Below are 13678 nucleotides of genomic sequence, written 5' to 3'. Positions count from 1 at the left end.
TGCCAGAAAATATTGATATATCTTAAAAACTACTGCCGAATTCTACCCAACACATCTTTCATGCTGATCATTATTATTTTTAAATTACTCTTATTATCTGGATGGCAAAAGGAAGGTGAAAAAAACGCATTCTGATTCCTACCATCCATATTCAGGCTTCCTGCTGAAGGTGCATCTTCAATTGATGGCTCACTTTTGTATACATGTGTCAACAATTTAGTAAGTTTAAAGATTTAAAAAATGCACAAATCTGACATTTTCATGTTTGTTTTTTATTATTTACGCTATTGTTGGATACAAACATTTTTAAGACTGTCATCCTAGTTCTTTCTTTTAGGAGGGAAGGAGAGACTGCTATTGTTACAATGAGAACAAAGATGAATGCATAAGTAATGAAGGCCTAATATGGCTATGCTACTTACCATGCTGAGTCTACCTCACCTAAATATAAACCTTATGGAACTTTAGTTTTTTTTACAGTTTTTGTCCATGTTTCTCCAAATCTAACAACGATTTTTGCCCAGTAAGTGGACATAGGGGGATATATTCTATTATCCCTGCGAAGAGCAGCAGCAGGACATGAATATACTGCTGCTGGTGAGGCATGGTTTCTTCTGCTCCAAAACAAGCTTACTAATTCCAACTTTAGGACAAGCCGACCACGCACTGAAATGAAATAAATACTGTGGGCAATCTGGAATGTAATAACTTATTAAACGATTTGAAATGAACCCTGAAGAGCATCACTACATTGCATTTTGACAAGGTGCTGTATGCTAGTGCATTACGTTGAAGCAGCCTAGCGGCATTGTTTTACCAACAACAGACACTTTTAAACACATGTATGTTTCGGTAGCTAAATGGCCTTTAAAGACAATCTCTTTCGAGTCATTACAGTTTAAATTAAGTACTGAAATGAGACAAACTGGCATTTCAATGTTACCTACTAGCTAGGCATCGAGCGAAAGATTAGCTTTGCGGTTCCCTCGTGAAACGCAGGGTTACAGACGACGTGGTCCCTCATGGGTTACCGTTAGCCAAGGCTATCAGACAAGCTCTTTAGCATAGCATAGCATAGCATAGCATAGCATAGCATAGCATAGCATTGTATCGCATTAGCACTGGTGATTCTAATGCTCCAAATGAGTTCATGTTGAAATGCGTAACTTACCATTGGATAGGTTGATTAGAGCAGCATCTTGTGTAGTTTTGACTTCCAACCGCAGAGGCTGCTGTTCTGAGTGTCGCTGTATGTCTCCATTTGCGTCTCCGATGGACAGGAGCCGTACGCCGGGAAACACCGAGGCCGCCATTTTCAATGTGGAAATCCAGGCAAGTCTGTGCGTAGCTTGCCCCACATATTAGACATAAACACTGCAATAGCGTCCCCTGTTAGATTGAATGAGGTATTGCGTAAACATGACGTTGCAGTCATGCCACATGTATATGTCGCGCTCTTTTACTTAATTTAATTGTTTTCGCTTCATAGCTAAATATTTGGGGAGAAAAACACTACAATAATAATAACAATAATGAGAAGAAGAAGAATTGATGCACAGCCAGTATTATGGTATTAACAAAACACGTTTGTAGGCATGTAAGAGATGCTGTAAAAGAAAATAAAGATTTCATGTTGAACCAACCAACCAAACTGTCTGTGCTTAAACGGTGCCTCAACAGGTACTTAAAAAAGAAAACATACAAAAGTTGTCCAAAAAAAATGCCTTCATATTTTTGTGACATACATGTTTAACGGAATAGTATCAAATACTTACAATAAAATAAGTTATCCACTTTGCGCTTAAAATTTTGCAGCTTCACTCTATCAAGCGTATATATATATATATATATATATATATATATATATATATATATATATATATATATATATATATATATATATATATATATATACACACATTGTATCGTGGTTGAATACTGCCTATTATTTGTAAGAAAGTATCCATATTTAAGCAAATTTGACCGTTTTTTTTTACCCAAATTAAGCCTTTTCAAGCATAAAAATGGCGAAATGAACTAAAATACAAATGTAAGGCTTTCAGAAGATGCATTCAAACAAATGTCATTATATGTAGTATTTTGCATTGGTCACTAGGTGTCAGCAATGTTACTGTAATGTTCAATTAGACACACACGCATCAGACTTGATCGCTGGAACAACAGGCTTTTATTGCATGTTTGAGATATATCACAATGATCCCTAACGTGGGCTAATGTATTAATGTAGTGGGCTAATGGTAACCCATGCCAAGTTAAAACTCAACTCTAAACCCCTGATGTCACTCCCTGATTTAGAATGTTGTAAACAGGTTTTCTACACAGTAACTACAAAATATTTGATTTATAAATAAGAACCTTACTTTACAGTAATTCAACCTATTCAACCAATTAACCACAGTAAACGAGGGATTAATGTATATACAAAATTATAATTCAATAAAAATAAGAACTAAGTAATAAATTCACCGTTATGAAATAAAATTCACAAGAAATTGTCATAATTATTACATCAAAAACAGCAGCAATACAGGCAATGTGAAAAAAAAACTTTCCAAGACTTTACAGTACTGTAAGTGCATACTTTCTGCTGTTTAAGGGCATACATTCTGCACAAGTCAAGCAAAAATGAATCATTGATACACACTCCTTACAATGCAATGTTACAACGATGTTTGCTGGTTAATCTTACATGAGAGATTTGTATATTAATTGAGCAAAATGAAGTGACTTCCACGTTACTTGCACAATATCACTTTCAAGCATTTGTTGCAGGTGGCTGAGTATGCCTTTTTCAAGGTGAAGTACAACCAAAATTTCCAGCGTTTGTATGTCCCTCGAGAGTATCTGCATTGTTTAGTCGTCTACAGCATTTTTAGTCTTTTTCTTATAGGAATACAGGTGTACTTTAATCACTTAAAAAATATAACAAACAAGGCAAGATAGGAGAGATTTAAAAAATGACAAAATAGATTAAATAGAAATAAATAAATAAATACGGAAGAGATACATAATAAGGTAATAAGTCCAGACCTGTGTGTGTTTTTATTGTTCCCCCTCTGTTGGATTGAAACGCCGCATGGCATGTGGGAGGAATGATCTGCTCAGTCTTTCAGTGGAGCTGGGCAGTGATAGTAATCTGCCACTGAAACTGATCTTCCGTTGGGACATGATGCTGTTCATTAGATGATTTTGGTTGATAAGTCCTATTTTGCACGTTTTTGTGATCCATGTTGGTGAGATGCTGTTCTCAGTCATTCTGTTCTTTATATCTGTTCACTAATTACTTATTCTTCAGCAAACGTCCAGGGACAGCGAGCTCCTCAGTCACACAAACTGGGGCCTGTCAGACAAGTGATCAGTAATTCAAATGCATGAGCTGACACCCAACCTGAGCAGCTTCCCACTCATGAGAAAGGGCTGGATGGTGTTCGAGGCACTGGAGAGATCCAAGAACATGGTCCTCACAGTGTCCTTCCCACCAGTCAGGTGCCTGTGAGCACAGTACAGCAGGTAGATGACGGCATCATCCACAACAAAATGACGCAAACTGTAGAGAGTTCAGGGAAGAGGCCACCAGGGGTCTCACCTGAGCAAGCACGAGTGTCTTGAGAACCTTCATGATTTGTGACGTCAGGGCCACCCGTCGGAGGTCATTGAGGCCAGGTGGGATGGGCTATGGGCACCACTATGCAGTACTATTTTTATTGAGTATTCAATTTTAATAAAAAAAATTGACAGCCTTCGCGGGGCGCTATGACGCCAGCAGCCTACACATGCGGGCTGCGGAGGCTGCAGACCTGAAATTGGACACAGCGAGCGTCTGATTTGGATTAGACTGTAATAAGGGAGTACAAACTCTAGGAGGCAGCAATGGAGCACTAAGAATTTAGGCTGCCATTAACCCCGGAAGAAGAAGAAGAAGACGCGAAGAAGAACAAGAAGAAGCAGTAGTCGACCGTCAAAATATTCAAGATGCTTTTCACGGTGAGTAGTACGTACCATTTATTTGCCCAGTTCCAGCAGAGCCTTTTGTACTGCAGAATGTAAAAATATGTCTTCGTTAATGTTATATTTGATTATTTGTCTATCCAAAGTATGAAAGTCATGTGACTGCGCTTACATGTGCTAGAGAAAACTATTGCATTCGGTCGATTGAACTGAAAATAGACATTAAAACTTATGTCAACACATTAATATGACCGTGGCGGAGTGTTTCACACTCTTGGACTGTTTTATTTCAAAACAAATGTATTTCTGACAGACGTCACATGGAGCGTCATCTGCCGTGCTGGTTTTTGGAACGTAATAATTATATTAGATTGATACTTTTTTGGATACAGAAGCTTCGTTAATGGTCACTTGCCATTTTTGCATGGCCGTGGGGAATTGTTTTATTGGGGGAGGGGTGCTGTGGGAAATGCGCACGCTTCCAGTGTGTACGTCTTGCACATTTTAACTTATAAAATGTATAGGTACTCACCACTAATGAATGATAAATAAGATGATCAGATGGAATTGGGGTCACTTCGGTGTTAAGTTATACATTTGTTTCACTTTAAAGTCTCACAGTTACTATGGTGCCTTCAAGGACCACCAGACAAAGTGTGAAATCTCAACACTTGATGAAAAGCATAAAGACAAACATGTCAAAATTAGGGGCTTTTTGAAAACGGTGGTACATGTATGCTTTACAGTTGATGTTGTGATGCATTTATAAATTATTACCCACTTAGGGTGACTGAAATGTCTATTTTGGACAAAAATAAACGCATTTTAAAACTAGTTTTTTTGACTATAAATTTGCGAAATTTCAGGGCCGTGAATGCTGAATTGCGAATGTGCGAGGATCCACTGGCTATGCGAAACACTGACGCGGTGTTTGTATTTGTACTTTATTTATCCCACAGCGGGGAAATTCACTTGTATACACCAGGGGAGCAATTACAGTAATTAAATTAAATGTTATGTCTTGATTTAGATTTTGTAGCCTCATTTGGAGTCTTTTGTAGTGCTTTTTGTGATGAAAGTTTGTAAAATGTAACTGTGGAGTAGCAATAACAGTACACTAGGTTCCCAACTTACGAACACAATTGGTTCCAGACGACCGTTCGCAAGTCGATTTGTTCGTAAGTCGAATAAAAGGTAATTTTAAAAAAAACAACAACTAATTATTTAGGTACTACATGTACGTGTATACATATACAGTATGTGCGTATGTATGTAAATATGACTTTGGATGCAATAGTAATATTAAACGAGGATAATTAATGAAAAAAAACAATAATAAAAATGTCACTATAATCAATAAGTCATTGTACATGGGTGCGCAATGAACTCACTACTTCATGGTCACCACAGCTGCGTTCTCCACAAAAAAACAACAACCAATTATTTAGGTACTACATGTACGTGTATACATATACAGTATATGTGTATGTATGTAAATATGAGTTTGGACGTAGTAGTAATATTAAATGAAAATATTAATGAAAAAAACCAATAATAAAAATGATATAATAATACGTAATGATAAATGTTATTTACCTTTGAAGAGGAGTGGTCGAGCATACGTCGTTGGTGGTAGTGGAGGAGGAGGAGTGATTGGGGAAAAAAGGACAAATCGTCGTCGTCGTTAGACTCTTCTAAAAGAGATAGTGTTCTGTGGATGGTGTAGAATAAGCAGGCCTAGTAACTCTTTATAACTTTATTTACCAGCTCTGCTGGGTTGTATCATACAACTACAATTTAGCTTTGCATTTCTCCTTTACACTCTCTCCCCACCTTCTTCCTCTACCTGTTGGTCCCATTAGCGGTGTCACAGTGCCCTCTACAAAATATAAATATGGATGCCTTTGGCTTTGTTTTTACGGTTTATTGTATCTGTATTTGTATTTATCAATGTATATTGTTTTTTTCCTCTGTTTGCTACGCTTCTTTTTAGGCCTGTCACTATAATCAATAAGTAATTGTACATTGGGTGCGCAGTGAACTTACTTCTTAATGGTCACCAAAGCTGCGTTCTTCCCAAAAAAAAAAAAACAATGCAGCGATTTGGGGAACGCCACAAATTGCACAGCCAAAAAATTGTACGCCCGGTTGTGACCTAGCCTTTTAAGGAGCGCAAACACAACCTCATAATGTACTTTGATGTGATGTTTATTGAACACACTGATCTAACATTTCTGGATTTACGTTCTTTTACATTGTGTTACAGTATCTGTCCTTTCTGGCTTCTTCTTGTCTCTGATAGAGGGTGTTACAAACGGTGGGACTGAGACTGACATTCAACAGATCTATCCACCACAGTGCTGCATGGAGAAGTCCTCTTATACCCATAGTCATCGAGCAAACGGTCAGCGAAATCCCCTTCTCCATTGACATACACATACAGTACTGCAAGCATCTTTTTCTGTGAATCTTTTCATTCATCCAGGGTCACACAAAGCATCTTTCTGTGGTTTTACTGAAAAGGGTGGCGGCATGGCTCAGGTTGGAGACTAATTATCCTCTAAAGGCGCGTGTCCTGAAAAAAAAACTTGCTCTCCAGCTCCCTTTTGAATACATACAGTATGAAACATTTAAGACCTTATCCAAGGCATGTGAAAGCATGCAAAGCAAGCAAAAATATGATTCCTTGAAATTACAGTGATGGTAAGAAGCTTACATACTCATTGTGGGCCGAGATGCCTATCAAATCAGCCACAGTATGCACCCAGTATGTATGAAAATAAATTAAGTGCATTTTATATGTTAGAAATGTCTTATACTTCCATGCGTCCAATGCATTGAAATTAACATTTAGCACATAATCTGTCCTGGGTGGAAGGCAAACTTGAATCAAACTAGATATGAAGAGGAAGAGGCATGTTTTTTTACAATAAAAAAAAAATGTTCCTATTGTTATCATCATCATTATTATTATTATTATTATTATTAGTAGTAGTAGTAGTAGTAGTACTGCACAAGCAGGTTTCATTGACCTAAGTTTTGTTTTATTGTTTAAATACAGTAGTCACTTTCTCATTAAACTTTTTTTTTTCAAAATAATGTATTTCTCTGCATGTACACGGTCTACAGTCACGGATGATCTCGAAATAAAAGTAAAAGAGAGACTTTGACGCTTATTGTAAGAGTAATCGCTGCTTGCTCAGTGAGTTTTGGCGGTAGAGGGATGATACTTTTTTTCCATTGGAACAGGTACACGTTAGACTTCATGAAATATGCTGCTTTCCTTTTCGACATTTGCCCCATTTAAGCACGTGTGGTTTGAATTGTCTTCTGTTTTCCAGAAAAATCAGTTCTGTTGAGCTTTTAGCTGACGTTCTTCGAGTTACGTGGCCATGCGTTTATTGATATTGACACAACTCAGCAGCCCCCAGTGCCGGGGTCATGCGGTTTTAAAGGGTTAAAGAATATTTGATTTGTACAAATTTAAAAAAACAACATTTGAAGCACCTTTTTAAAATTTAACAATTTCATTCAAATGAAATATTTCATATAATAGCGTTAGTAAACAATGGTGGAACATTTTTGACCCCATTTCTCCATCGCCAAGTCGGGGGGGAATTCTCAAGTAATTTTCGTAGCCTCCTGGATCTTGAATCTGATTTTCTGTTAAGTGATCGAAATGCCCAAAGTGCTCCTTGCTGCTCTTTGTGCATTCGCTTTCTGCAGCTGCCGGATAATATAGACTTACCTTTCTTCTCTGCAATGAGAGCTTCTTCTCTGGATAGAGGAACTAATGACGCTAGAGGTGATGCCTGCTGTTGCGCGGCATCACGCGGGACCAGATAATCCCACGACCGCTTCACGGATGCTGGAATGCATACCTGTGCTTGAACAATGCGCGTCACACGTACTGTTGTCATGCACTCGCCGTAAACAGCACTTGACAAGATGTAAATAAGTCGTGCAGGAGCGTGGTCGTTTTGTGCCAATTCGCACTGTTTTCCGAATTGCGTGCCAAGTGCGCACCTAATGCGTTAAAACTAGTCTTCACGCTTTTCAGGCGTGCCGTGAATAAATAAATAACACACTTTGACACGGCAAAATGCGTGCAAGTGTCAACACCGCTTAAGGATGAAAAGGCTCAGTGTGTTTCCGTATGCTTATTTCATGTTCAGCATAAATGAGCCTTTTGGCAATTCTTTGTTTGCCTTGATGTTGGTGTGTGGCCACCGTCTGCATGGGAGACATCACTTCTTATTTGGCTATGTTGTAGCATTACATTTAACTGGATACAATGCAGAATACATTTCTAATTTTGGTATAGAGTAATCCCATGCCACTTTGGGCTTTGAATTTTGCTGCTTCATTGTATCACATTTTCTCAAAAATATATTAAGTAATTAATCATTGCTGCTTTGTGGTTAAATACGGTCGATTATTAATCAAAAGATATGCTTATTTAATCAGACATACTATACTAAATATAGCACGTATACCAATGTATTTTTTTGCCAAAATGTTTGTCTAATTATTTCAAGCAAACTAAAATACTAATATGCCATTCAGAAGACACATCCAAATAAACTGTGCAGCAGTGTGTAGTAATGTTAATTAAAAGGAACAACAAGAACTCTCCTAATGCTAACGTGTATAGTGTGTATAGTCAGTATTATGTCTTATTTATGCTTTACGGTATGTCTTATTTTCTCTTATGTCTTCCATATTGGGTAATGCAAGTGTAAATGTGACAGTAGGGGTGTGATTTCATGTCTCGAGAGCTCTCTAATGTTAAAAACCATATTTAGAAGGATGTAAACAAGTTTTCTATTCTCCAACTACGAAAATATTAAATTTTATAAATATGGAATCCTACTTCGTGAAAATTCACGTATCACTGTTAGGTTGGGAACCAATTAACTGTGATAAATGAGGGATATCTGTAATTAATACATTGTTTCTTGAATAGTTCAGTGTTCAAAATGCATGTCATGTGATTGCGCCTGTCTTGATAGCAGGTAACCATATACTGTATGCTTGAGTCCTTATTTTTGTGAAGTAATGTTTAAAATGAACTACTTTCACTGCCAAAGTCCCAAGCTTTCCAACTTTTTTCAAGTGTTTTCAAAAAGTGTTTTTTATGTTTTGCTTGAATACCGCAGTTCTGCAAAACCTGATAAGTGACCATTTGTGAATTAAAGATGACAACAATTGTGCTGTTTCATTTTAGGGCAGAGGAGAACGAGCTTATGACATCTATTCTCGCCTACTAAGAGAGAGAATCATTTGCGTCATGGGTCCTGTAAGTGTCCTGCGTGGTATTGATTTTTTCCCCATCTATTTTCTTGAAGGCTTTCATGATGATTACCGTATGTTCTTTTTGCCTTTGCTTTATCTGAGATTGATGACTCTGTGGCCAGCCTGGTTATTGCCCAACTGCTTTTTCTTCAGTCAGAGAGCAACAACAAACCAATTCACATGTACATCAACAGCCCTGGTAAGCAAATAGTGTTTTCTGTGTCAAAGGTCTGCTGCTACCTCACAGAAAGCCTCTTAACTCACATTCATTCATTCATTCATTTTGGTCCTCACGGGGGTATGCTGGAGCGTATCCCAGCTGACTTTGGGCGAGAGGCAGAGTACATTCTGGACTAGTCTTCAACCAATTGCATTCTTAATTCACATTTTGTTCTAAAATATGTTTAACAAAAGTTTTTCCCTTTCGGGTCGGGGAAAGGGTTCTTACTGGGGTTTGTGCACATGCGCCAATCTGCAGCTCTTAGTATCCAGTCTACTTTGAGTCCGTCAGGGGAGTTCTGCAAAGCTTCCTTGTTGGGCACTCCATGGTTCTACTGGGAGAATTCAATGTCCATTTTGGCAAAGGGAGTGTGACTTGAAAGGGTGTTATTTTTAAAGGAATGGCCTCCCCGATGTAAACCCGTGCTGTGTTATGTTATTGGACTTCTGTGCTAACCACAGTTTGTCCATAACAAACCCCACGTTCCAACATAAGGATGCCCATAAGGTCTATGATCGACAATGTAGTCATGTCATCAGCATGTTTTGGACACACGAGTCAAGCGGGGCTGTCGGATTAGATGGTGGGGGAAGATGTCGGACAGACCAAAGTGTATAGTGAGCGTGTGCTGGGAGCGTCGGGCAGGGTCTCTCGTTCAGTACAAATATTTTGTAATGTTTGTATGAACAATGTTTATTTGAATGTTTTATTTGAAGTACAGCCTTGCAATGTAATGCACGTAGTAAAAATATTCAAAATTCCCCTAGGTGGTGTGGTGACAGCTGGCCTAGCCATTTATGACACAATGCAGTATATCCTTAATCCCATCTCCACTTGGTGTGTTGGCCAAGCAGCCAGCATGGGTAGCTTGCTGCTTGCAGCAGGGACGACAGGCATGAGGCATTCCTTACCCAACGCTCGCATCATGGTCCACCAGCCATCTGGAGGTGCCAGGGTAAGTGGTCTGAAATTCACTTAAACCTAATCACTATCAGGGGACTTGAAGAGTTTGAGGAAATGTTACATTTCTAAAATGAAATCGATATTCTTTTTTCAGGGTCAGGCCACTGACATTGCCATCCAGGCTGAGGAGATCCTGAAATTAAAGAAACAAATCAACAATATCTATGCCAAACACACTGGGCAACCGCTAGAAACCATCGGTAGGGTTTCTCCAAATGTTCATCTGCAGCACTTGCATTTTGATGTTTAAAAAAAAAAGTCACAGTTTCTTAAAACTATTTATTTTATTTATTTATTTATTTTACTACTGTATTTTGTGTTCAGATGGGAAACAAATTTATAGGGGTGGCAGCAGCTCATCCGTACATCCGCTCATCCGCTTTGAAACTGGAGGGTCACACGAATGTAGGGGTTGTGGATCATTTTGAGTCGAATCGTCCGTTATCATTAATAGCCTGCGATGACCCGCTGCATTACAGTAATTCTACGACTGGTTTATGTTGTGCGTGTGCATGGAAGTGTGCCGGGCCTGGACTACCTTTTTCCAATCGTGCCAGAGAGGGGAGACTATCTGCCCCGGGAGCGGATCACTCATTTTACATGCACAAAAAAAAAAGATTTATTGCAGGAATTGGCTTAAAACCTTTTGGCAACTAGTTTCCTCTTACATGAACTCGCTTTGGATCGCAGCTTTCTACGCATGTGCCAGTCTACATGGAGTGCGATGGCGCCAACATTAAATTCAGAAGTGAAGAAGACGAAGCCAGAGGAAGGTGGGCTGTTTATGTCCACAAGAAGACAATTTAAAGATACAGAAGATTAAATAAGACAATATTTTCAGGTATATGGATACAATAGAAACCTACTTGCTTATTAATAAGGTTCTTGAAGAAGACACTTTTAGTACATGACTAAAGTAAGAATTGAGATGTTATTGACCAGCAATTAAAAATAATTCACTATCCAACAATCCAACACAGTGGCAATTTTTCCTCTGATGACCACCATTAACCACAAGAACCAAACCGGATTTATTGATTCAAACACATACTGAAACGTGACCGACGACACAAAAGAGCTGTGGAGAGTCTTCGACATCTTCGGGAGTGTTAGCTCTTTTGGCATGTAGCTTCCTCTTCCTCTAAACACAATATTAAACAAAGACCACAAGGGATTCTGAGGTACACAGCATTGGGCCAACAGTGGTATTAGAGAGAGTGCATGTAAACAGGGACTTCACACTTAGGTGCGAAAATTGGAGAAACCAAAGTATTTTGATAATCTGTCTATTTTAGTGCATGGAATCGCAGTCAGTTGCGTTCACACTAGCCAAATGTGCTGGATGGTAGGTGTGAAGTGGGCCCAGGCACGGTACAATTAGCCTAGCCTGAGCATGAGTACCGTACACCCTATAAATGGAACTAGTTGGAGAGGGGCGAGTCATTTCTCCGGTGTTTTAATACAGCTGTTAAGCCCTTACATTGCATTAGTATGAGCGTGGCCTCCACCATCATTTTTTTTTTTTTTGCCCTGGTGTTTTTGCATCTTACTGTGGCATTAAAAGCTCAAAATAGTAACGAGTATTATCTTCCATAAAAGGCAACTGGAAATCTCACCTTTTAATCCAAAAGACTTCTGCTATCTTCAGTACTATCTTCAATAAGAAAATGGTGATGGTTTATATATATTTTTTTGGTCTTTCAGAAAATGTGATGGAAAGGGATCGTTATATGAGCCCCATGGAAGCCCAGGACTTTGGCCTTGTTGACCGTGTTCTGGTCCACCCCCCTCAAGCTGGGCAAGATGAGCCTGAACTGGTTCAGAAAGAGACTGCAACAGCAGCCAGTCCCTCAGCTGCCCTCCAGTCTCCAGCTCTCCAGAATGCCTCCCCTGGGACAATGCCTCCCTCCTCACATAAGCCAGAACCATAAATTACCAAAGCAGAGTTGTGAATATTAATATTCATATTCATATTTTTAATAAACAATTTGACTGTAAACTGTTCTCTGCTGATTTGCAGTAGAGGCTCATGAAGTTGCCAGAAAGAGAGGTGATCTTTGTTGTTCCAAATAAAAATAATATATTTTTTAAAGTAATTATTTTAGCAGCTAGAAACTATCATAAAGCCCCCTCTGGACCCAACATCTGTGGGGGTAAACATTCGGATTTGGTGGGCTGGGTGAGAGTCGAGGACGAGCACCTGAGTGAGCTGGTCTGCCAAATCTGGTTCTTGGGCCATGAAACGTCACCTCCCTGGCGGGAAGGAGCCTCAAGTTGTACGAGAGGTTGACCCAACCTTCTAGGGTCCTTGGAGGGACGTGACTGGGAGGAATGGCCTCCCCGCCTTAAACCTGGTGGTGTTATGTTGGATTAGATGGCGTGGTAGGATGCCGGACAGACGTGGCAGACCCAAGGCTATAGCGAGGGTGAGACGCTTGGCAGAGTGTCGTTTGTCAAGTCTTCAACTCAAAGGACGAGGACATTCAGTCAGAATGCGCCATCATTCTGTGCCTTTGTTGCTGAGGTGGGCTGCACTAAAAAAACTAATTGTATGAATCGGTTGAAACCAGTTTTTCAAAAAGCATAAGCACCTTACATCGTTGTGTTTGACTGTTTTAAAAATAGGCTTAACACAGACCATTAGGTTGGAAACCACAACCCTCTTACATGTGTACAATCAAGACCAACAATTTTGGGACGGACTTAAATTGTGTGCGTTAATAACTTTGCTCCTTAATTTTTCATTTTTGTGATCCCCACAAAAATTGCTTGTTTTGTCAGTATATAACAGACATGAATTTTTTTTTTAAATAAAATATGGAGGCAGCAGAGTTATTGAAACAGAATTTAAGTCACTCCAAAATTTTAGCCTTATTGATTGATCATCGAAGTGGGCTTGCATGCACCATGGTTGGGGATAAACAGTATTAAAATATCAGGTCACAAAGGTTACACCATATTTCTGCAAATATATCTTTTCATGGGTCTACACGAATGAAACAACACTGATCCAGTGTGCAGTAGACTATGGCTTGTATAGCAGCGGGAATTTGCTGTACCCTCAAAATAAATGAATTACTTTAGGCAAGGCAAGCTTATTTATAGAGCACAACTTATACACAAGGTAATTCAAAGTGCTTTACAGAAAAGAAAGGTAAAATCACTTCATAAAATCATTCGATAAAAAAATCTTTCCATAAAACAAAAAAGATTAAGAATGGAGAGTGCAGA

The 13678-nt window shown here is 39.0% G+C and overlaps 2 protein-coding genes across 5 annotated transcripts in view; one reads left to right on the top strand and one right to left on the bottom strand.

Moving 5' to 3' along the window:
- The window catches only part of carm1 (coactivator-associated arginine methyltransferase 1), a 44715-nt gene extending 43370 nt beyond the window's left edge, over positions 1 to 1345 (bottom strand). For all 4 annotated transcript variants that reach the window (XM_054758873.1, XM_054758874.1, XM_054758875.1 and 1 more), the window contains exon 1: positions 1172 to 1345. In XM_054758873.1, coding sequence (XP_054614848.1) covers positions 1172 to 1313 — 142 coding nt within the window. In that variant the 5' untranslated portion in view covers positions 1314 to 1345. The remainder of the gene's footprint in view (positions 1 to 1171) is intronic.
- A 2561-nt stretch (positions 1346 to 3906) lies between these two features.
- Positions 3907 to 13110, top strand: clpp (caseinolytic mitochondrial matrix peptidase proteolytic subunit). Its single transcript, XM_054758877.1, has 7 exons — positions 3907 to 4005; positions 6272 to 6373; positions 9197 to 9268; positions 9367 to 9463; positions 10252 to 10439; positions 10542 to 10647; positions 12152 to 13110. Exons 1-7 carry the CDS (start codon positions 3994 to 3996, stop codon positions 12376 to 12378), a joined length of 804 nt encoding a protein of 267 aa, XP_054614852.1. The 5' UTR covers positions 3907 to 3993; the 3' UTR covers positions 12379 to 13110.
- The last annotated feature ends 568 nt before the right edge of the window (positions 13111 to 13678 follow it).

This window comes from Dunckerocampus dactyliophorus, chromosome 18, assembly GCF_027744805.1.
Source record: "Dunckerocampus dactyliophorus isolate RoL2022-P2 chromosome 18, RoL_Ddac_1.1, whole genome shotgun sequence".
NCBI lineage: Eukaryota > Metazoa > Chordata > Actinopteri > Syngnathiformes > Syngnathidae > Dunckerocampus > Dunckerocampus dactyliophorus.
Note: the sequence above shows the minus strand (reverse complement) of the source record. Positions and strands in the feature narration are given on the sequence as shown.

Bases quoted from the DNA above. Each gene is read 5' to 3' on its own strand.
- clpp (XM_054758877.1), top strand. The intron at 6,374-9,196 runs GTCAGCGAAATC...GTTTCATTTTAG, and splicing joins CCATAGTCATCGAGCAAACG to GGCAGAGGAGAACGAGCTTA. The intron at 10,440-10,541 runs GTAAGTGGTCTG...TTCTTTTTTCAG, and splicing joins AGCCATCTGGAGGTGCCAGG to GGTCAGGCCACTGACATTGC.